At 35.6% G+C, this 24,832-nt stretch overlaps 1 protein-coding gene across 1 annotated transcript in view; it reads left to right on the top strand.

Annotated features, from left to right (window-relative positions):
• LOC136037236 (treacle protein-like) overlaps window positions 1–23,901 on the top strand; it is a gene marked incomplete in the record, with an annotated part of 44,718 nt that extends 20,817 nt beyond the window's left edge. Inside the window, 5 exon segments of the mRNA XM_065719846.1 lie at window positions 3,361–3,660; window positions 10,482–10,758; window positions 11,282–11,398; window positions 16,168–16,706; window positions 21,335–23,901. Coding sequence (XP_065575918.1) covers window positions 3,361–3,660; window positions 10,482–10,758; window positions 11,282–11,398; window positions 16,168–16,706; window positions 21,335–23,735 — 3,634 coding nt within the window.
• Window positions 23,902–24,832: the final 931 nt, after the last annotated feature.

The following is a 24,832-nucleotide window of genomic DNA, read 5'->3' on the forward strand; positions in this document are numbered from 1 at the left end:
CAAGTAGGGGCACTTATAGAAATGAATGGGATTTTCCCTTCCCCCATCCCCACCTTCTTGCAAGAAGTATCAAAGAAAAAAAAACCTCGGCAGCTTGAAGGAAAAACCTGGCAAAAGTGAAAAAAAAAATACCTGCGCTTAAAGATGCTCTTTTAAAAAGAACCACCTCCCTCTCCTAAAAGAAAGTTTTTACGCCTTTATAATAGTTGTAGGCGTGAATCTAAAAGACTAAAAACTAAAAGTATCTTAGAATATTGAAGTTTATGTGAGCAGTAGGCTATTTAACCGTATTTGAATTAGGGCACAAGTTTCGTTAACTCTCTCTGGTAGTGGATGACTAAGGTGCTCAAGTTGACAGGTAAACGTTTACCATTTTTAAGCCAAAGGAGAAATGAGTTATATCCAAGATGTGTCCCATATACGGCCGTAAGTTAAAAGTCAACCATTAGTCCAAGACCTCTTTGCTGAGGAATCCCAGCCTCTATCAGTGATCTGAAAACCAACCATGTTGCTTACCCTAATGGTGTCATTTTGGAAATTCCAAAAATAAATTATGAACGCCTCGTTGAACTATACCACAGTCGCCAATGCTAATTGGGAAGAAGGTTACTTCTTCATATTTTGGTGTGAACCCACGATCATCCCTCTCCAGAAGAAAAACTAAAATGCAGTTTGTGGTAACTATTCACCAATAATTTTTACTTGCCAATAGTCTATAGTCATGTTCGAGTCCTGCTAGGGCGCTTACAGGTAATCTTACGTGGTCATCCTAGAATACCATGCTCGTTTCCGGCTAAGAAGTTTGGTGGTTGGCTAAATATTAACATTCCGTCAAATCGTAGAAAAATGTCTTGAACTTAGCTGCAGTATCTATCATACCATCATCTTCAAAGGTTTACCCATTTGCTTTAGCTGACAAGCCCCCCCCCCCCCCCCATTTACAATTTAGCCATCCAACTTGGTCTTCTTGATGAGATACATGAACTTGAAGTTCAGGACATGTGTTATGAATGGAGAAAGCCTTACTGAAAGCCTCGAATGTCGACTGGTGTATTACAAGGTTACTCGCTATCAGCAGAGCTGTTCTGTTCAGTCTCTGCCTACTTGTAGCCTTTCACTCATTGACAACCTATATGGTGCTCTCGTAAATGAAGCAGTGATAGATAAGATAGCATATGTCCATCTTATAGATGAAACTGCTGACTCCCTTGTTCATTTGACCAAAAGACTCTTCAGATGACCATCCATGTCTCGAAAACGAAAAGCTATGTGTTCTTCGCCAAAGTTACACTCCCAGGTAAATTTTAGCTTCCAGCTTTGACGGGATAACATAGATCGGGGCGATAAAGGTGTCTGCCCTTCTGGATTGTGTGAGCATATGTCTCCCAAAGGTCGTCTCCTGTGGTCGAGTACACCGGTTTCTCCATAGAGATCCCATACCACCTGATCAGCATACCACCCCTTCTCTGTGTGGAAAAAGATAGTACTGATATAGTTCATCAACAGTCTGGTTGAAGAAGAGACCCAAAAATGATCTTTATGATCTGTAAGGCGTGATGTAAACGACGTGATGGAATTCAGTCAAGTGTAAGATAAAGATGTTAGGCAAAGAAGGAACGCATGGGATTATCCAAAAAGTACGGGTAACTTAGAATAGAGGAAACTTGCACTAGTATAAAAAAAAAAATAACCAGTGCCAAATAACCAGTGCCTTCTATCGTCTCTTTCTTGATATTATTAAGTGTTGTAATAAGAGAAAATCAGTGTAAAAATGTTATTGGCAAAAATTAATATAGTAATAAGTGTATGATTTTGAAAAAAAAGAAACCATAATTGTGAAATTTGAAGAATGTCAAGACACATTCGCCAAATTCTAGTAGTTACTCTTTACCATAGACTATATTTAAATAACATAAAGCAGTCATCTCCCAAGAAGATATTTTTATTATTGTTATTATTGATGGAACAAAGAATGTAAAACATATCTGAATAGTGGGACTTCATGCCCTTCACATAAACAAATATTTATGAACTGAACTCCCTCTTGAATGATTACATACCCAGATTGATTCATGCTTACCATTCTTTTGAGAAGTATAAGAGCAAAAAATGGATTCAATTTTGTTTTGATTGCATAGGGTAGAATTTTCTTTGTTTTAATCCTTTGGGTTTAAAAGATGAGTGAAACGAGTATGCTTGAAAATTGATTAAGTAGGCCGTAACGAAACAAAGTTATATTTTTCGTACTTGAGTTCAATAGGAGGTGGATGTTTAAAAATATTGGATTAAATCAGTCTTATTAGCAGAGAAGCAGTAGAAACGGACTAGTATTTGCTTTAGCAGAGGAACATGTAGCAATTAATTATACACATTGGATAACTCATTCTTTAACAGCTGAAACATATCTCCTTGCGAATTTCACCGTCACTATCATTATAGAGCAGAATAGAATCATTGTTCTCTTAAATAGCTTTATGCTAACACGAGCGTGTTAATTTTTTAAGAAAAAATGAATTAAACAATGCAAGGAGCTGCGAAAACTCAAGCAAAATAATAATAATAAAAGAATAAATAAAAAGTAGCAAGCCCTTTTTCAAGGTCGGGCATAACAAAATATAAGGAATAGATGGAGTTATAAAATCAATGGTTCGGATTATGAATTAAACCTGATAAACGCGCTACGGTATCTTTTTGTTGTATGACTGATAAACTCGTAAGGTAATAGTCTACTAATAATCTTTGTAATTAGTCTAGTAATTTAGCTGCCTAGTTGTCGTGGTAGGGGTGAAGATTGTGATGGTGAAACGGGGTATTGTTGGCATTTCAGCTGAAATTATATGGTAAGTTTGTGTTGTCAGTTTATGTCTCCTAATTGCCAAAAGTTCAAGGTCTGCGCAATAAGAAATATGGAAAAGCTCAAACGAATAAAATACTGTATGAAGGAGCTACGGTGTCTTTCTGCTGCCGAAATGAAAATCTCTTGAAATAAGAGTCTACTGCCCTTTTTCTAATTAGTTCTTGAGTTTTTAAAGGGTTTTAGAAAAAACTAGGAGATTTAAACTTTCTGAATACATCAATAGTAAACCTCAGATCACTGTTGTAGCTCAATTCTAGGTTCGTGAAAAGTAAATTCAAGACGGGTTGTCGGGTTATTTCAGTTCAGTGGTAAAAAATTGTGTTTAATTTATAGGGAGGCATGGGTTTGACTCCTTTTGATGACACATTTTATCTGAAACCCTTTTGCAGTTTTGCAGGTTCATTTCAACACCATGTTGCGCAGAACCACTATACTCTAACCATTGTCAATAACAAAGGCTTCTGTCTGAAATTATTATTTCTATAAAACTCGTTTTATTCTAGGTCTGCTTCACGCAGCGAGGTGACGCAAAATTCTTCGGCCTCTGCATCTATAACAGATTTGTCTGATTTTGGCAGCAGCAGAAAAAAGAAAATGAGTAAGAAAGAACGTAGGAAAAATCTTCGTCGATCAGCTCGTGCAAAAAGATCGTATCAAGAATGGTCTGATTCAGAGTCTGAGTTTGAAGCTCCCAAGAAGAAAAGGAGAAAAAAGCTGGGCAGAAATTCGAGTAGCTCATCAGAAAGTGAAAGCAATTCCAGTGAAGGTAGCTCTGCCTCTTGGAAGCGAAAAAATAGTCGAAGGTTTGATTTTATTTTTCTGAGTTTTTCTTTAATTTTGTAAAATAATAAATATAAGTATATAAAATTCTTTGTTGAAAGAAATAAATTCCTAATGGGAATATGGATCGAAAAGAGAATCGATTTTTGGTGTATCGGAATCAAGTAAGTTTTTCTAGTTCTGGAAAGATTCTTTGTGGTACGTACTAAGCAGTTTGTTATAACAGAGTCTAGTTATTTTCATGTATGTATATTGTTTAAGATACATATATATATATATATATATATATATATATATATATATATATATATATATATATATATATATATATATATATATATATATATATATATAAATATATTGTAGTACAGGAGGCCAAGCATCGCGTGGTGAAGCAAATTTTAGACATAAGAAATGGTGCCCGGCGTATTCACCCTCTCGCAGAAAATTCCTCTGTACAATCCCCCGTGTAAAATTCTCCTTACATGTGAAATAGAACAGCCAAAAGGAAAGTAAAGCAAATAAAATGGATGAAGAAAATAAGGGATTGTGGAAAATTCTACCTATATTACAAAACAAAAGTAGAATATCTGAGAGTTGGCTTATCTTAGAAGGAGAAAATAGAGGTTAAAGAAACTAATCTGTTTTTTATTTGAAATTATTCAGGAAAAGTATGTCTGTGTGTGTGTTTTATTTTGTTGTGTTTTGTTTTTTGTTGTTTTTTTTTTGTTTTTTCAGTAAAAAGCCTTTTTGCATAATTTTCTAGATTTGGGTGCATTGACTTTTTCATGCCGATTCAAAAAAGAAAAATCAGGCTCCGTTTTAAGTTTTGGTTCAGGCGCAACGACCTAAAACTGTGACACCTCCATGACACATCTGTTTTATGCAATCTGATAGCAGTTTCTTGTCATACCAAACCCACTGATGATGATTATATCCGGGAAAAGGTATCTCCGAGGGGTGCTTGACCCCTACAAAAGACCTGAAATATTAAATAATATTATCTAGAGAATTTCACTTGCTGCCCATTACATTTTTGTCTTTTTAGCAGCAGCTCAGTCTAACTGAGCAAAAATGTAAGCGAGTTAGTGATTATAAAAAAAAAAGACTGTTATCGCCTGAATTTTATTTTTATTCGATAAATTGAATAAAGCGTCACACTTAGTTTATTGAGAAATTGTTCATAATCTTTATAATGTTTAATTATTTATAACCTGCAAATGAACATTAGTAAATGAACAGGAACAGTCTGGTTAAGGGTAAAAATTAAATATTCAAATTTAAAATTTTCAAGGAAAAGTAGATAGTTAGTCGGGAGAGGTTCCGATAATAAGAAAACAAGAAAGAAAATGTAGTAATTGCTCAGTCTGGTAACAGAAATTAAAAAAAGAGGCTATTCAGTCAAAGAACCGTAAATTATTCGATATATATCATAAAATGAAAATATGTTGATAGATAATAAAATCTAAAAATAGTTGTCATCATCAGAATCCGACACACCCACACCTCCACAACTACGTAGCAAGCTATAATTTTTTATTCCTTCACAACACAACCTGCAACCATTTGTACGAGTGCAGGAAGGCAAGATTCTCTGGATCAAAAGTGCCCACTGAGGCAAGGAACTAGTTAATGGTATCACACCCTGGGTTTCGCTGAATATCCATCCACAGTTGAAGGGGTTGTAGATAATTGGAAGAGATTTCAGAGTCTGAAGCAGGATATGGAATTGGAAAAGGATACGCTTTATATCGAACCGGAAAGTGTTCTCGGTCGGCGGAATACTTTTTAGACCTTTCTTCCTATGGAAGAGATGGACTCGAAGAAGATTGAGTGACTTAGCCACCAGGCTTATTATTTTACGTGGCAACAACCAGCTTCCTGTATACCTGTGTTATTTCTTGTTCAAATCAAGCTAAATTTGAAATGTCACTTTCAATCTTCTTGCTTACATCAGCCGTAGCTTCTAATAAACCACTCTTCACATATGTGCTCAGAAATGTCAAAAAAAAGTCGTATCGCAATCACTGAAACAATGCAATATAGCCATAGAGCTAACAATGATGTTGGTGCCGATTTTGCCACACAATGAACTGGAATTATTTTTTTTTGGAAACTCTGTAAACAGCTCGGGATTTTGATGCTGAGATATTAAAGCCAGCTGTTGGTGATGTTGAAGCAATGTCACAATAATGTATGTGTCATTAGCACTAACAACAACTTTCGAATCTTATTCCATAAGCAAGATGCAACATGAAACACTGTGCGAGTGTAGGCCTCCTCGTGAGTGCTTTCAAGCTCTGCAATAGTGACAGAAACCTTATCCATTCGGAGCTTCACCACGCTCTTTCTCTCCGAAAATCTTCCTCCCAGAAAAATGCTGAAATCACTTCTGAGAATGCACTGGTTCTTAAATTCTGCAAACACTAATTCGATTTTTTTTTTTTTTTTTTTTTTTACAATTTATCGCCTCTTCGTTCCTAGCTCCCGCTGCTATCTTTGAGGCGGACAGAAGAGCCAGAGGGGTTCTCGTGGCCAAAAAGTCGGCCATACCTACCTACAACCGCATACAACAGTCGAGCGTCTGCAAAAAAAAATATCCAGAAGTTTCTGAAATATCCTCTGAGAGATAAATTTCAAAGTGTCTTTTTCAATTAACTCCAAAGACCGAAAATATGGCATAAAATCAACAACCGCTCCCACTTGGTTGCAGGTTTGGCTGTCCTCTGTTACAGTTGGCCATGAGTCTGCATCAAATTAGATCTAGCAAAACTGATTTTTTACCCCTACATAGTCTCCGAACGCCTTCTTTTTCTTCAAAATGCTACTTGAAAATAGAAGCATTTTGTGGGATAAGAGTTTTCCCAGAACATCCACTGGAGATCCTTGACCACCATGCCAACATGGCCTTTTTAATAACGTCTTGTTCCTGTGATGCTCTGGCAGCTACCCTTTTGACTGCAGGGACCAGTTTTTTTGGCGTGACCATGGTTTTGACTTTTATCTTTAAAAAAATGGACATTTTCCCACTCAGAAATCCTTCAATCGCTTTGAGGCCTTTCCGACTGCTTTATCAGTCACTTCGTATGTTGTTATGTTAATCAAGGTCTCTTCATCATATCTGAATGGATTTAAATTGTCGTAAATGGATGCAAATGATAGTTGCAGTCTTCTCAACTAGAAATTCTACTCTCTTAGCCCTTACCACTTTATTGTCAGAATCACTTTTCTTGCCAGTTGGCACAGGACCCTTGAAACTTTTGTACAAAACAGTACTTTAGTTGTCCACTTTGAAACGGCTAACGAGCTTAGAGCTCTACCTTTAATGTCACTTTTTTTTTCTTAGCTTCTAGGCTTAGGCTAGATTTAAGGGCATGATCAGGTGGCACAAGGTTCATCGAGCCTTGCGCTTGACGTTATAAAAGGTGGACAAAAATTTTGTGTTTATTCCTTCTGGAATGTCTTGCATTTATTCCAAGTATATCATCAAACACTCAGCGTACAATGGCCAGATGATGCCATGGCCACCTGGCCACCGGGTAAGTTACCATAGTAAGCTCCTATCCTGAAGAATAACATGGTAACAAGTGACTATACGATGACACGACTAGATTAATCTTAAGATAAACATCATGATAAAGAAGTAAACAAAATTTTATAAGAATTTGCTGAACCTGTGGAAGCAAATAAGTGAATCAAACACTTAATTTTGATACATTTAATCTTATAACATATGTAATGTAACCCCAATACAAGCAACACTCTTGCTCTTGGGTAAACCTCTGGTATTTCTAAGAAATTGCAAATATTAACCTGAGAAGTTATTATTATAATATGATTTTACCCCATGAACTTCGGTCTAAAATATCAATTCGGTCTGAAATATCTTAGCAACAACTTAGTAACAAGTGGTCATTGTTTAGAGTAATCAAGTGTGGTAACATTAACAGTAACAAGTGTGTCCCAAAGACTTATATTCAAAAATTACTCCATGCATGTTGCTGTCTTTGCAAAGCATTTGCTTTCTTTTAATTGACAAGCGATGTAATATAGTTTGGTCAGAACACTCTGTTCCAGAACGGGTCTGTTTCAGAGAAATAGCGCTTTTTTTATAATATTTTTCGCAATGCTCTGTGACGGAATGTAAAAGAGCAATTTAATGATAAGAAGGAAATTATACGTCAAATGTTGGTAAATTTATGTAAAGGACCACTTTTAGTTTGCTGACGCAATAGGCACGATTCTGGTTGAAATACCGCATGCTTTGGTTATTGCATCAGCTTCAGGCTTGTTAAAGCTAGTTAATCCATCCTTTTGAGAGAAATCCAATGTTAAAATACTATTAGAGCAGAATAAATCTTTTGTCCCTTACATGATATTGGAAGGACTTACTTTATAAAGAATTTACTTTAGAAAAAAAATTTAACAGAAAAATATACTATAAAATGCAACCTTAGATTGTTATAATTTGTCTATTGATTGAATTGGCTCTACTTTTGATTGCTAGTATATTTAAAATTGTTAGTGTTATGTATAGTTGAAATGATACAATTTTATCAAAAGCTTCTAAAGAAATTTCAGGCAAATTTAATGGTAGACAATCCTCATTCCATGTTGTATAACAGAGATTCTATAGTGCACTGTTGAAACAGTGATTAGCTATCCAAATACTGAGCGTCTTACCTTACCTCTTGTATGTGTCCTGCTCCGAATTAAAATATATTTTCAAACCCAGATCATTAATAGAATCAAGAACGAAATCAAAACCAAACTAATATCAAAAAGGTGGGGAATGACACAAAAATGGAAGGAAACTGTATGATTATCACAATATTGGGTAAAATTCTAGATTAAGAGTTTTTAACTATTTGGGTAAGAAGCCTAGTTGAACAAGGTGAATCAAACTTTAAGGAACAGATCCAAAGCCTCGACAATGTCATGGGAAGTATCAGTTTTTCTTTCCAGAGGACACTGAGGTTTAAAGACTTTGGGTAATTTTTAATGTTACAAAAGTAAAATTGTTAGAAATAGACTCAAACCTTAAAAAAACGCACTAAAACAGCACTTTGAGCCATGCTTAATCTTTCATATAACTTGAAATTCTGTAGTCATAATAAGTTGCTGTTGTGCTTTCGAAACTTAGACCCAAAGAAATCAATCAACATCCAAAACTAAGGTAGATAATTTCTGCCAAAATTTAGATTGCCGGTCTTCTGATTTGGCTTACATGTCATCTATGCAGTCTTTCAAGCCCTTCAAATAAGGATAGGGCGAAAATGGTAACTTTAAAAACCTCTCCAGGTTATAGGCTAGCCTATATTACACCCTAAGTTCATTCCTGATAATCTCATTTTCCTACCTAATCGCTACTTTACAAGACAGAAAAAAAAACTCATCTATAACTCTGCCTATTGTCGAAAAGAAACGAATTAAGAAAAGAAAAAGACTGAGAATGTCCTATTTACGAAAAGATATAGCCTATGACTGATATAGAGGTTTCTGAACCTTATTCAATACTCTATCCAAATATAATGATTATTTCCAATCCTAATTTTCTGTAATAAGTTTAAAACTTTATTTATTGCCCATTATTTCTGTTTCTTCTTTAAATTTAACGCGTCACAGGAGCATTGTAACAGGTTGCGTTGCAAACTTGGAAAATCTGTAAAAAAAACTCTCGAGATAGTTTTTTCCTAGTCTATCCCGCCATTTCTAAGGATGAAGCACCCCGCTGAGGTACATATACCCGGGTGTAATCGCAATCAGAGTGTTCGATGTGACTAGAAACTGCTTTCAAACTGCGTTAAACATATGTGTCATGACGACCTGAAAATACGTGTTTTTTTGTCTACTGGCGTCTGGACTATTTAAATCGCTAAACTGAATAATTTTGCTCGCCATAATTTTTTAATTGTGAATAAAACTCTTGTGCTAGTTTTTTTCAAATACTCCAAGTCATTTTTAAGGGTCAAGCACCCCTCGACGGTATCTATTCCCGGGATAATCAGCTAGTTCGATAGGACTAGAAACTGCTTTCGAATTGCGTGAAACAGATGTGTCATGACGACCTTAAAATAAGCATATTTTTGACTACTTGCACTTGGACTATTTAGATCGCTATACTACATAATTTTTGCTCGTCATATGTTTAATATAGATTTTTACTCTTGTCTAGAAACAGTTCTTTCAGTAAGTTTCTGTTGCCTAGTCAACTAGTGAATTTGGTGCCCCAGAACTATACAATAGAAAAGCAAACTTACTTTACTTAAAATTTAATCCAAAATAATATTTTTAGTTGTATATCTTGCAAGGATTACTTCCAAAGTTCAGTTGTCCTGTCCTGTGGAACTAAACGTTCAATTAACCTTTAAAGTGGCTAACTAATTAAGCAATGACACAATTATGCCAAAAAAAGCAAAATTAACTCAAATCTGGACCTTTAAACGGTATTTGAATTAATATTTAATCAGTGTCCAACTTCATTTTGACAATTTTTTTGGGTCCTGTTAAAATCCCTCAGAATATTGAAAAAATATATTAAGGGCGCCGGGGTGGAAAAAAGTGAATTTTTCCAAAAGTCAGAATTGTTCGTATGCCAGTTTTAGAAAAATTATAGAGCCGTTTTTTTCTAAATCTCTCTCTCTCTCCCTCTCCCGCTCTCCCTCTCTCTCTTTCTCTCCCTCTCCCTCCCCCTCCATATCTCTCTTTCACTCTTTTTTCCCTCATTTTATTTTTGACTTACATTCATGTAAGCTGTTTTGAAGAAAACGTTTTGGATTTATAAAGCATAAGGTTTCGTATAAATTACTTCTCTTTTCTGGTCTTATAATTTTATTACTTACAGGAGATCTAATTGGAATTTATCAAAAAGCGTGACAAAAACAAAAAGTTCGCCCAAAAAAACCGTCTCACCAAAGACAAGAAAACGTAAATTGAACCGATTAGAATCAGGTGAGTCTAGCGATTCAGACGATGAAGTTTCCCCTTCTGCAGTGAAACCCGTCCTCGAAGAAAACGAAGACGAAACTGTAGGGGAAGAAAAAGAAGAAACGAAGTGTGTGGTAAATGCTGAAGAAAAGAAGCCAGAGCCAGCTCCAAAGCCGAAAACTAGACGAGGAAAGGTAAATCAAATGTTAAATCACATCTAGCCCGCTTGAAAAAAAAAGTTTATAATAAACTATAATTCATGTTTATTTATATTAATAAAACCTGATTGAATGTAAATAGTTGTATAACATCGAGAAAAAAATCCCGGTTTTCCGGAGTGTGGAGTCAGAGGGTAAAAATCTTTTCATTTTGATGTCTTCGGTACTTAAAATATTTATTAAATGAAGATTTTCTTCATTGAACAATTTTTTAAAGGCTCGGTTCTTCAGTTTTCGTTACTATGGACTATAGTTTGTTCATTACTTGGTTAAGTCTGTTGCTGCAATACTTATTTTACATGCGCATTTGAAGTTGTAGATTCTTGGTTACCCGTAGAACGATATCGTTTTTTCCATATTTATGTTTTTGATGACTCGGTCTTAGTTTTGTTAATATAGGATTGTTCCCATCACTCAACTTTTTCTCTGCAATGTGTTGTGATCTTGAGCTATTTGTAATCTGACTGTACCTTGTTTCAATTTTTTTTTTCACTTGCAGCATCGTGAGGTGTCCCCAGTTCCGCTAGAAGAGGATGCCCCGTCTAGACGTCAAACTCGTGGCAAGGTGGGGCTATATCGTGTTGATCTCATGGATGCTGAATATGATAGCGAAGAGGTTAGAGGTTTTTGCTTTTAAAACTTGTCAAGTTTGTGCATAATTTTGTTTAGTACGCACAAAATTTTGTACTAGCCTTCATAAAGTTTATTTAAAAAAAAAAAAAAAACTATTTCCTTGAAGCCAAACTGACTGAATTATAGAACATATTCTGTTAGCAGAAAGTCAGTGATAACCTAATGTTTGCACCATCAAAACCGGTTGTTGGGTCGCTTGACGAACCATTTACAGGGGAGAGAGAATTTTTAAATGTTGTATTTCTGCCTTGAAAACAATAGTATTGGCCTTAAAGTGTATGAATTAAGTATGCCTTTTTTCAAAACAGGAGATGTTTACTTGAATATGGCCTAACCATCCCTACAGCTAACTAATTTGAGGATTTTGGAAGGCAACTTGCCGTCCTATGGGCAATGGGCTAATTTTGAAGATCTGTGGGTTATCTTGATGAATTTATCTTCATTGGAAAGCTTGCTAAATGAATAATATTAGTTCTAGTGCAAGGAAATGCGTCCATTTAGATGGTGGTAAAAAGAAGCAAACTAGACATGAATGATGTAGGGAGATATATGACCAAAGTCACAAAACAAACAAGGGAAAAAATCCATTAAGAAGATTTGTTGTTTTTAATCTATTTTAAATGATTTTTAAAAATGTAAGAAAAAGATATGTAAATTAAAGAACGATATTAAAACCTATGATGAGCCGAAAAAAAGTATGGTAGACCCACAGAGGGTTTCCAGTAAATATCCGACTACAGACCTTCACAGTTTAGGTGGTTTAAGGCCTCGAGGAATCCTTGACTTGTAATTTAAAGTCTACCTGGGCCTTAACCAAAAAAAGCCAGTGGTCGAAAAGTTTTGAATGTAGTCTGTTTCAGTGTAGCTATTTGTCCATCCCATTTCAAGCAAATTCCCTTATTTCCATTTAGAAAATAGTTGGGAATTGGAAACTAGTTAGTTCCAAGGCAACATAATCTAGGCATGATTTGAGGAAGAAAAACGTGGGACAGGTAAACAATGGAATATGTAAGCCAGTGAAAACCGAGAATATGCAAACATTCGGCCAAAACCTCCACTCCGCCGCCCTCATTGAAAAAGGGAGAAAAGCCGTTTTCGTTTTCCATTGTTATTTTTTATTTATCAATTTATGCTTTGTATTTTTCTTAATTAATTAATTTAGAATTTTCCTTCACTAATGTCTGCTCTAGTTGTTGAAACTTTCTAGGTAACATTTTTAAAATTACTGGCTTCTAGTTATAGATAGGAATGTGCGTCTTAATTTGTTACCGTAAGCTTTATAATGGCCTTTACGAACCAGTTTCTTTTTATTTTTATTTTATTTTCATCTTCAACATCAAAATCGTGAAGATTTTATTCGCTTTTGGGAAAGGATGCACACAATTGGCCAAAAAACAATATTTCGATTTTTTTTTTCCGTTACAAATTTGAAGACAATATGGGACATTCTGTCTGTACTGCTACTACTAACAACGCACTGCAGCACCAGGCCACCTGAGGCCAACACAGTTGTGCATGCTCTTCCACCTCCTTAATCTATTGATACATTCATTCTTCACCCCTTCCCGTATACTTTCAGTTCCGGTTGAGCTACTATATGTTTAGGGGCATTCTCATTGAAAATATCCTCTTTTTAATATTTTCAATGAAAAAATTGAAAAGCGACTTATTTGCCCTACTCTTCCGGTTTTCAAAAATAAGATCCCTCCCTCCCCCCTCCACTGCTCCTAAATTTTTGGGAATCAATGTCGCTGGGTTGAATAAAGAATCTGTTTATTTTCTCTAAGTGATGATGAGCTTACTTAGTAATTATGTTAAGTTTCTTTTATTATCGTTTTATCACGTCATTTTTAATTAGAAGATACATTATGATTTTTATCCAGGTTTTCTTATTTAAAGAGAAGGACATGGATTATTTTATTCACGTTGACAAGGAAAAGGCTGTGTTGGGATAATTGAATTGGCTTTTTCCTAGTTTGTATTGAAAGTTGGATGGTGTTGTAAGAAAATAGGTGCCGAAGGTTCAGGCCATGGGTAGCATCAAATATTCTAGAGCTGTGAGTCCTGAACTGGGACGCCGGACCTACCGCTGATGCATGGCAATGTTTTGGTGGGACATGTTTAGGACGTGTACCCTTTGGCAGACTATGCTTTAAAGCCTTAGTCGCTTGAATGTGAATGACGTCACATTCAAGCGCATTTAAAGAGCAAAAAAGATATATGATAGTATTGCAATTACATTATACTTGTAGAAGAGGTATTGTTTTCAGACTTTATTTTTCATTACTATAGTACAAACTATGCCCAAAGGATAACCCAAAAACGTTATCAGGTTAATGTCCTTTTAAGCTTCCTTCAAAATAAAAAATTAAATATCATTAGGGGGCATCAGAATTTCAGAAATGCCTTGTGGGGCGTGGCCGAAAATCGGTTGGGAAGCACTGCTCTAGAGGCTTCTTCTACTTTTTTGTTCTAAGGATCAATACGATGCATATAACTTTTTTTTTAATTTATGAAAAGTATGTTAAACTGCATAGATTAAATTCACTCCAATTTCCCATGCTCTTTGCCTTCAGCTTGTGACCTATTTTTAGGAGGTCGGATACCTTTTCTGTATTTTGGAACTCATTATTTTGGGCTGCATTGCGTGTTTTTATCATTGCCGCATAGTCAAGTTACAAGGAAATTTATTTGCTTTGTAAAATCTTGCCAGCTATCCATACTTAGTTATTAATTGCGAAAAACTAATACTAATACAGCATATATACAAAATTACAAGATCCAGTGGCAATTTAGTAACAATCGAATTATATTTTCTTTAGTTCCTACTTGCTTTATTCAAACATGAAAGAACAGGCTAATAGAGTAAAATAGCTTCTTTCTTTTCTTTGAAAAATTCCTTTGAGAATTCTTTTACGAACTTTTCAAACAGTTCGTGGTAACGAACTGTAGTAAGGAGCGCCCCGGCTCAATAGTAACCAAAACTCTAAAAAATCGAATTTTGATACCAATAGCTACATAAAAAAAATCGCATTTTAATGCTGATTTCAAATATATAACTTTCATCAAGATTAATCTGACCTATCAAAAGTTACGAGCCTGAGAAAATTTGCCTCATTTTAGAAAATAGGGGAAAACACCCCCTAAAAGTCATACAATCTTAACGAAAATCACACCATCAGATTCAGCGTATCAGAGAACCTTATTGTAGAAGTTTCAAGCTTCTATCTACAAAAATGTGGAATTTTGCCTTTTTTTGCCAGAAGACAAATCACGGATACGTGTTTATTTGTTTTTTTTTCTTCTTTTTTTCCAGGGGTGATCGTATCGACCCAGTCGTCCTAGAATGTCGCGGGAGGGCTCATTCTAACGGAAATTAAAAGTTCTAGCGCCCTTTTTAAGTGACCAAAAAAATTGGAGGGCACCTAGGCCCCCTCCCACGCTCATTTTTTCCCAAAAGTCACCGGATCAAAATTTTGAGATAGTCATTTTATTCAACATAGTCAAAAAACCTATATATCTATGTCTTTGGGGACGACTTACTCCCCCGCAGTCCTCGTGGGAGGGGTTGCAAGTTACAAACTTTGACCTGTGTTTACATATGGTTACTGGGAAGTGTACGGACGTTTTCAGGGGGATTTTTTTCTGGTTTGGGAGGGAGAGTTGAGGTGGGGGGGGGTTACGCGGGAGGATCTTTCCATGAAAAAACTTCTCATGGGGAAGAGACTTTCAATGAAGGGGGCGCAGGATTTTTTTGCATTATTTAAAAAAACAAGAAAAAAATGAATATGAGAAGTTTTTTCTACTGAAAGTGAGGAGCAGCATTAAAACTTAAAACGAGGAGAAATTATTGCGCATATGAGGGGTTTACCTCCTCGTAATACCTCGCTCTTTACGCGAAAGTATTTTTAGTAATTTCAACTATTTATTCTACGGCCTTTGTGATTCAAGGGTCATTCTTAAGGAATTGCGACAGAATTTAAGCTTTAGTGTAAAGAGCGAGGTATCGAGTAGGGGTGAACTCCCTCATATACGCAATAAAAATATACGAATATAGAAGTTCGTTACGTAAGTTAATTCGTAAATTACGTATATTTTTTACTAATGAAAATGTTCGTAAAACAATTAAAAGTTCTAGTTGCCTTTTTAAGTAATCAAAAAATTAGAGGGCAGCTAGGCTTCCTCCCTCTCTCCTTTTTTCTCAAAATCTTCCGATTAAAACTATGAGAAAGCCATTTAGCCAAAAAGAAAATTAATATGCAAATTTCGTTTTAATTATTTATGTGCGGAGAGCCAAGATCAAAACATGCATGAATTAAAAAATGTCCAGAAATTAAATAAAAAAAACAAGTTTTTTAAATGAAAGTAAGGAGCGAGAATAAAACTTAAAACGAACAGAAATTACTCCGTATATGAAAGGGGCTTTTCGTCCTCAACGCCTCTCTCTTTACGCTAAAGTTTGACTCTTTCTCTTAACTCGACTTCTAAATTTTTAACAAACTTTAGCGTAAAGAGCGAGGCGTTGAGGACGAAAAGCCCCTTTCATATACGGAGTAATTTCTGTTCGTTTTAAGTTTTATTGTCGCTCCTTACTTTCATTTAAAAAAACTTGTTTTTTTTTTTATTTAATTTCTCTAAGGATCCGAAGGAGTATGCCTATGTTTTTTTTCTTATCATCAAAGTAATCTTAAACTGCTTAGATTGAGTCCACTCCGATTGCTCTTTACCTTCAGCTTGTGAAATTTTTTTTAGGAGAAAACAAAAAAATGGATGCGGAAATTTACTCATCCAAATAAAGGATCTGAATCTTCAGAAGACGAAGAAGAATCTCCCAAAAAGAAATTTTCTAGAAAACATCCAGCCAAAAAGCTAAAAGCATTGCCAGTTGAAAATAAAACTGTGGAAGAGAAAACCCCCGAGGACGAGAAAATAATACTTACTAGCAATGAAAATTCGAATATTAGTGAAGTTGCTAGTGAATCAAATGACGCCACCGCTACTGTTGATGTTCTGTCACCTACTAAGCTAGTTCTGCACATTAATCGGTCAAAAACTTCTAAAACAAATACAGTTGAAGAGACTCAACCTGTTGAAAAAGAAGAAGAACACCCTGAGCCAATAAACGAAGCACAAGCTAAAAAGGAAGAAAATACAACTCAAGAAGTCTCTAATGAACCTTCAACTAAAGAATCAATGGTTCCTGCAACAGTAACAGAGGTGGAGAAAATAGAACCTACAAAAGGTGAAGGGGTTGTGGATCTACAGACGACGAAAATTCAGAAAAAAGGAGGGTAAGCTCTCATATTTATTATTATGTATCTGCTTTTAGAACGTGTTTTGTTGAGTTGGAAATAAAGTAACTGTTGACTCATATACAAATTATGGTTGTAATAGAAGCTATAACCTAGTAAAGATCAAATCACAACCCATAGTAGCCGGAATTTGTAAATCGGTTTTTTAAATAAGCTTTCCGGTGATAAATATTTCTGATATAAAAGTATTTTGGAAAACAATATTTTTTGTTTAGATTCGACAGGACAGTAATCTGTCGCTTAAATATCCTACAAAAGAGCCTGAAACACAGGAAAAATGACAAAAATGGAAATTATAAATCATTATTAAAATCACCATTTTCGAAATCCCGTAACTGGAGGTTTGCAGTCCTCCACCTTGAACATCAAGAAAATCACATTTTGCACCTCTGATTGTCTCGTTTTTCTTGTTTTTCTTATGATAATATTAAACCAGTGGTCTTAGATTCTCGAGAGCTTGCTTATTTAAACGTAAATGAATACCTTTTATGAAATGAATACTAGATACCTTTTATTATAACGAAGTAGATCACGCCACAGCAAGATGTCGTTATCTGCCATTTGGTGTTAAAAAGAAATCAAGCTTGCCTAAATAATTTCAAAATGCCGGAAAATGAAAATTCAAAGATAGCTCACTGATTGGTTATAATTTAAAACGTTTAACCAAGGAAAATTATATTTTAGCATGGGTCGCATGAGTGTTGTCTTCCTTTTTTCTGTGTCATTATCACCATAACGAAATCATATGTACTTTGTTCCTTTGTTTATTACTTTTATACCCGAGGGTTTGTTTAAAAACTAATACTAGTAAAAGTTACTCTGTTATAACAGGGGTTTCGAAGTAAGTTTTTCCCCAGGTAGTGACAGAGAACTGGTTACAGAGTTATCGCAAGTCGTTGCACTTGCCAACTTTTACTTTTGGGGAAATAAAATTCCTTATGGTTTGTTTCTGGCTGATGCAAGACGCTGCACGTGATGAGCTTAAACTCCGGATTAGGGAAAGCAGGTCTTCCTTCGTTATCGCAAGAGTTGATGATGATTGGAACAATGTAGTCGTTCCAATCGCCTATTAATTTTTATAGCAATGCCAAACTAGTTTAGCTTATTCGGGAGGGGTGTCTTTGAGTATGGTTTTTCAGAAAAACATTAGTTCTATCAGATAAAAGAAATAAAATGAGTATACGTTAGTGAATTCTCGACTTGCTGTTGTTTATAGTAGAAAGATCTTTAGAGGACTGGAAATGTCCCCATTACAAAAATGCTTCAGTTAGCTAGAAGAATAAGAACTAAGAAAAAAAAGAACTAAAAAAAATAAGAAGAACCACGCTTTCCTCAAGCGAGAAGTAAAGGAGGGAGGAAAAGCCACAACAAGAAATAAAGGAGAAAAACGAAGCTATTGTCGTAAATAGATAAATTGAAGGGAAGAAATTGACAATTTATAATTTTCAAAAAGACCTTTAGGAGCCGTAAGTTACATCACAAAAATAGGGTGAATTATGCATGCTTGTATAACGAAATTATGTAGAAACATGGGAATTCTAAATAGGGAGGAAATTGTTTTTGGTGTTGAAAACGAAATGCCCAACTTTCTTTCTTTTTTCTTTCTAGTTCAGTCAATATATATATATATATATATATATATATATATATATATATATATATATATATATATATATATATATATATATATATATATATATATATATATATATATATATATTTAATGTTGTGTCCTGTTTCAATAAGAAATGGTGTTAATATTCAAGAATAATGTAACTTTACTTCTCAATATTTCTGAGTTTAAGACGAAAAATAAAAATATTCAAGAATTAAGTTAAAGTTCTTTATGCCTCGCAGCGCAGTAGGAAAGTATGCCACTAAGGGTCTATAAATTGTTTATATTAATTGTAATTATATAAATTATATTCAGAGAATGCCTAAACATAAAAAAGGTTCTGGTAAAAGAGCTATGAAAAAGAAGCAAAGGCAGCTTTGAAAAACAACTGCTTAGTTGCTGCCATGCCCAAAGACTTTTAATGAACATATCAAATTTAATGCATCAAATTGAGAATATCTTAGAGTCCCTTTGAGATAATTGGAGTTCCAGGGTAACGTGCAATTTGCAGGAGAAAATAGGAAAAAAATATAGATTTTGACCCTCAAATCCCGAATATGCTAGAAGCAATTGTCAAAAAACCATTTTGTTTTCAAAGAAGGATTAGTAAGGCAATATAGACGAGAAGGATCTGATTGAACAAACACTATCTTGTGTGGCGGCGACCCGTAACATCTTCACAGTTCTGAGACAACTGCCAAAACCATTCGCTAAACTGCTCTAGAAAAAGAGTAACATGGTAATATTGATTACAAGGGTTTGATTGAACACGCACTGTCCTGTGGGGTGGCATTGCAACGACATCTGCCATCTTCACACGTCTGAGATTATTATCAAGAACCGTTTGCTAAGCTCTTCAAAGGGAGGATGTGTAGTGCTTTGTGGACCAAGAGGATTAAGTTGTCATTAAATATACATTGCCAAGCTGATCCTCTCTTTAACAACAGCTTAGTAAAACGTTTTCGGCAATTATGTCTAAAATTTGAAAATTTAGATACAATCTTTAGCCATTCACGAAGTTGTGATACAAAGGAAGAATAAGCAGTACACTGTATATTCAGTCACACTCTGATCTTCTCATCTATATTATCTAGATGAGTCACACTCTGATCCTCTCATCTATAATACCTCGATGAGTCAAACTCTGATCCTCTCATCTATAATACCTCGATGAGTCACACTCTGATCCTCTCATCTATAATACCTCGATGAGTCAAACTCTGATCCTCTCATCTATAATACCTCGATGAGTCACACTCTGATCCTCTCATCTATAATACCTCGATGATTCACACTCTGATCCTCTCCTCTATATTACCTCGATGAGTCACACTCTGATCCTCTCATCTATATTACCTTGGTGATCTCACCTTTGAGAACAGCTGAGTACATGCTTTTTAGTAATTAACTCAGAATAATGGTAAAGTCGAATCCAGGGGTGGCCATCCCAAATTATCTTGCGGGCCACTAAAGAAATGCATCATAATTCGCCGAGCCGCATATAAAATTGTATATATTCATATTATATTTAGAACTATTATAGATATTTTTTGGGGTGAAAAATTGAAAAATAATGAATTTTCATCAATTTTACAACAATTTAGTCTTACTGTCCACGGAATAGTGACCTTAAAATGACCATAAATTATTCTATATACTGGGGATGGGAGGAGATTGTGGTCCCACTCAACCTGTTATTATTAATGAATAGCAGTCAAAGAAAACGCTTGTAGAGGATGGTATAGTTATAATAATTTTATTTTGGTTTCCCTCTGTGCATAAGATTAATGTGGAGTTTGTTTCGATACTAGAATTTTGTAGGCATTGGCTATGAAATGGTAGGGGCAAAGCTCATAAAAACAAAATTTATATCAAGAAAAATGTTGATGAATGGAAGAAACTGAATAAAATAAGAAACCTGTGTCAATATTATGTTAAAGTATGACTCATGTTTTAAGATTTGTTGTTTGTTTTGACAAGAGTTTGTCTTCACTTGACAATCATTACCGTGAACGCTAAAAGAAATTGCTTCTTCGGATCAAGTTATGCAAACTAGATGTGACACTTATCGTGGAAGCTGTATAAGTTTTAATGTTTGTTCTAATCACTAAGTTGATTCTCTAAAGCCCATATAATGAAAAGTTCGAAAGATTTGTGGTGCTATATTTTACAGCAACAAATTATTGAAAACAACAAAGAATTTATAAGAACTTTGGAGAATTGCTAAACTGATATACAACATACGGCTATCTTTTGTTGGCTAGGAAAAGAAGACAATGTTTAATTAGATTAAAAAACTGCATTTAGTTACTTGGTGTAGAATTTTATTGTGCTGAAAAATTGTATTTAGTTGGTTTTTTTTTTAATTGTTTTTCTCTTTTTTACTTGTTAGTAAGATTTGTGTGCCACATAAATTTCATTGTTGTATTTCCCTACTCTGTCAAATTGTCTCTTTTTTTCAAACTTTATTTTTGTTCTTTGTCATTATACTATTAGCAATGGATAGAAGAAAGCACAAAAATCGGTCTTTTTTGTTTGAAAAAAATTGTATTTTGCTTTAATGCTGTCAGAACAACTTTATAAAAAGTAATTAGACTTAAGTATAAGCTTTCAAATGAAACCATAATCCTCTCTCTCTCTCTCTCTCTCTCTCTCTCTCTCTCTCTCTCTCTCTCTCTCTCTCTCTCTCTCTCTCTCTCTCTCTCTCTCTCTCTCTCTCTCTCTCTCTCTCTCTCTCTCTCTCTCTCTCTCTCTCTCTCTCTCTCTCTCTCTCTCTCTCTCTCTCTCTCTCTCTCTCTCTCTCTCTCTCTCTCTCTCTCTCTCTCTCTCTCTCTCTCTCTCTCTCTCTCTCTCGCTCTCGCTCTCGCTCTCTGTCTCTCTGTCTCTCTGTCTCTTGCGAAACTAATAAAATTTGCTATTCTAGTCATTAGATTAAAAGGGTTTTTCTAAATGTTTGAAAGGAAACCAATAATTATGTAAATTTTATTTTCAGATCCAAAAAGTCGGTCACGCCATCAACTGATGGAACCTTTCCTAGAAGAAGAGGTAGAAAACCAAAGGCATTGATAGAGCAAGAAAAGATAATGGCACAAGAAAAGCTCATGGCACAAGAAAAGCTCATGGCTCAAGAAAAGCTATCCAGCAGCAGTCCTTACGAAACAGCCCCTCCTCTTTCCGACCCAGAACCGGCTCAATATTTCAGTAGCATAAATACTAAACCTACCAGTGCATCAACATTATCGCTTCAAGAGATGGTCGATAAACTGAGTAATGAAAAGGGAAGTCCAGAAGCAAATCCAAAGGAGGGGATGAGTCAACTTCTAACTCTAGGGCAGCCATCTAATACCCAGTTCTCCCGCTTTGGGGGCGTAACTCAAGGTTCACACTCACGATCTCCTTTCCCTGAGCCTTTTAGGACTGTAAGACCGTTCACGCCGATGCAACAACCTTTTGATCCACAGTCAGGTGGACGTTTTTCTCGATTTCCAAGAGGATTCCCGACAGAACGAATGATTAGCTCAGGGCTAAGAACTCAATTTGAAAGGCCGGAAAGAGGCCCTTTGAGACCTTATCATATTGGAAGCAATCCTTTTGAAAGAGTTCCAGCTGCTCAATTTGGACAACCATATCGTGGTGCTTTTGAAATGCCAACTACTAGTCAAAACAAATCTTCAGACGTTGCAACTAAAGTTACAGCTGAAGAGCCGATTGTGTCACAGCCCCCTCCTTCGGTAGGCCTAGAAAAAAACCCGTCAGACATCAAAGATGACCAGAGACCAGCACAACCAGTAAGCATTGCAGGGACTCTCCAAGAAGAGTCGATGAATCTTGTTAAGTCAGAATCATTGCTAGCAAATACTAGCAAAGAAGAATCTGAAATCAATCTGGACGAAGGACAAAAATTGACATCTTATGCTGATGTTAAACAAGTTAAAGAAGCATCTGAAGGCACTGAAATAACGCATGAAGAATGCGAGTCTCTGGATGTAAAAGACAGCAAAACACTTTTCCCAACTGATTCAGCGTTAAAAAGTAAACTGCCAATGAACATTGATTCTACCGCAAAATCCAATTCATCCATGTCAGGGGCGATACCCTTGTCTGTTCAAAGTCGACAGTATCATCCTTTTAACTCGGGTCCCAGTGATCTGAGAATCGGGCCACAGAAATCCGATAATACACCGTTGTATCCAACTGACTTACGACTGCCTGAAAACGTGCGAGAAGGGAATGTACTGCAATCAGCTGAGTTTTCAGAACCACCTAGGAGTACTTTTTCCAACTTACCCCGTGATCCAGCGAATGACATACGTCCTCCTACATCATCTTCATTGGTGGGTGCAAACTTATCAAAAAATAATTCTGGATATTATCCTAATGCAGCAAGATCGTTTGGCGCCCCTCTAAGTTTGCAGCAACGGCAGGGATTGCGTCCATTCGAGGACAATCCTCGCCCTTTTTTTCCACAACATGGAATGGCGCCGTATGAAAGACTCCCTTTTCGATGTCCTATTCCTGATAAAAGACGAAAAACGTCTGGTGAAAGTGAACAGATTGCGCCGTCAGACTTAACGCGTAGTAAAATGAAAGATTGCCAATCTCCCAAAGAGGTAAAAGAGATTACCTTTGCATCTAAAGATCAATCACCACCCACGACCACTTCGTTAAGTCTTCGAGGACAAGCTTTAGAAAATAAACAAAGTGGCAGTATTCTATCTGGAAGGCTTACTGATAGCCCTACTGATTTGAGACAAACGATTCAAAATGAAGAATCTAAAATTGCTCAAAATCAAAGATCGTCCCCAAGGGAGAGCAGTCCTATGAAAAGCGCAGGTCCAGGGCAAATTCGGCGTCCTGAAGAACCTATCAGGTATACTCTGCCGACAGACTACATTCGTTCATTGCCATTTGATTATTCTAAGCCTCCCTTCTTTCAAAAAAATGAAGCAGGAAGACCCATTGTACCTTCTCGAGAAGAAAACCGTGTTCCTTATCCTATAAATATCCAAAGTATGAGGCTAGCCAACCCAACTAACCCAAGAAGTGAAGTGCCTTTTTTTCTCCAACATCAAGAAAATACTAGGCCTTCAGGTTCAACTGACTCTGTCTCTGTTCGCCCACCTCTAGCAATTCACCAAAATTATCAATTACTTCCTCCAGGTCTGTATCCATTCGCGCATAATTATCCCCAGTCAGATTCCATAAGCCAGGTTGAAAGAGTTTCTCGTCCCCAACAAGTGGCAGATCAGGCAATAGAAGAGGAGCGCCAGATATTTCGCGTCGAGAGACCTCTAGAAGAAAGTGAGAACTCTGACAGCAGAGAGGCAAGCAAAGATGGAGAATTTGGAGGATTGGTCTCCTATTTTTCCAGTCAGCATGAAGATATGGATTAGCTTAATTTTTAACTTGTTTTAAATTTTTCGCCATATTTATTCTTTTTATTGTGAATATTATAATGTTTGTTTCACGGCTGATTTACTGTATACTATTATTTTTAATTGTGCTTATTTGTATGAACTTTTTGTAGTATCGAGTTTACGAAGTAAATCATTATCACTGCTTAGGCTCAATAGTTTATTGGCGCTTAAGCTGCTGCGCCAAATTTAATTTTAAGGGCCTTGCTTGTCATTTGGACTAAAGATTATACGCAACAAGATGCTAAATTGTTTATATCTACATTATTAACAAAAACAAATAGAGAAGACAATAATACGGCCCATTGGGATACGTTACAAATATTACATCATTGTTGTTGCTTAGAGATACTTCGCTAGTTACAAATACTTTGCTATCAGAGATGAAAGTATCAAAATTGAAAGAAAATTTTGATTTAGAAACAGAGGATCCAAAAACTGGATTTATTTCCCTGAGAGCGTTCCGGCTTTGTTTCTGAACTGTTCAAACTCAAAGCTCAGGTTTTAATAGTGTCTTTTAATAATGTTAGTAGTGTCATTCAATAATGACATACGGCACTTAATTAAATCGCAAGGTTTAATTACAAATATTTTTAATAAAAGATTATTCAGATTGAGCATAAAGAGTATTTAAACAAAAAGAAAAGAGAGAGGCTTGTATTTGCTGGGAGTTTTGCTTTACAAATTGCTTCTTTTCTGTTATGTTAATATAGTACTAAAACCGGCAGTTAAGTATGTTTTTTTCTGTCAAAATGTCAGTGTTGTTATTTCTTGTGACAACTTTGTCCTTTGACAAGGCTAAATAACATAAAATATTCTTAACAAGCTCGTCATTAGGTCTTTTGTTAAAATGTTTGTATAATACAAGATCAAAGACTGGATATCGGCTTTAATTATATACAACAAAACAAAAATCTCCATGTCCAGATATGTGGCCGCTTTAGCTTTAAAATGAAACAAATAAATGCAGCTACTACTTATTTTCGACATTCAAGAATAGTGGAAAATCGTACGTCTTTGACAAAGAACACAGCTGATGAGAGTCTGTACAATGAAATTTTTGCCGTTTAATGGGA

Source organism: Artemia franciscana, chromosome 16 (assembly GCF_032884065.1).
Source record: "Artemia franciscana chromosome 16, ASM3288406v1, whole genome shotgun sequence".
Lineage (NCBI taxonomy): Eukaryota > Metazoa > Arthropoda > Branchiopoda > Anostraca > Artemiidae > Artemia > Artemia franciscana.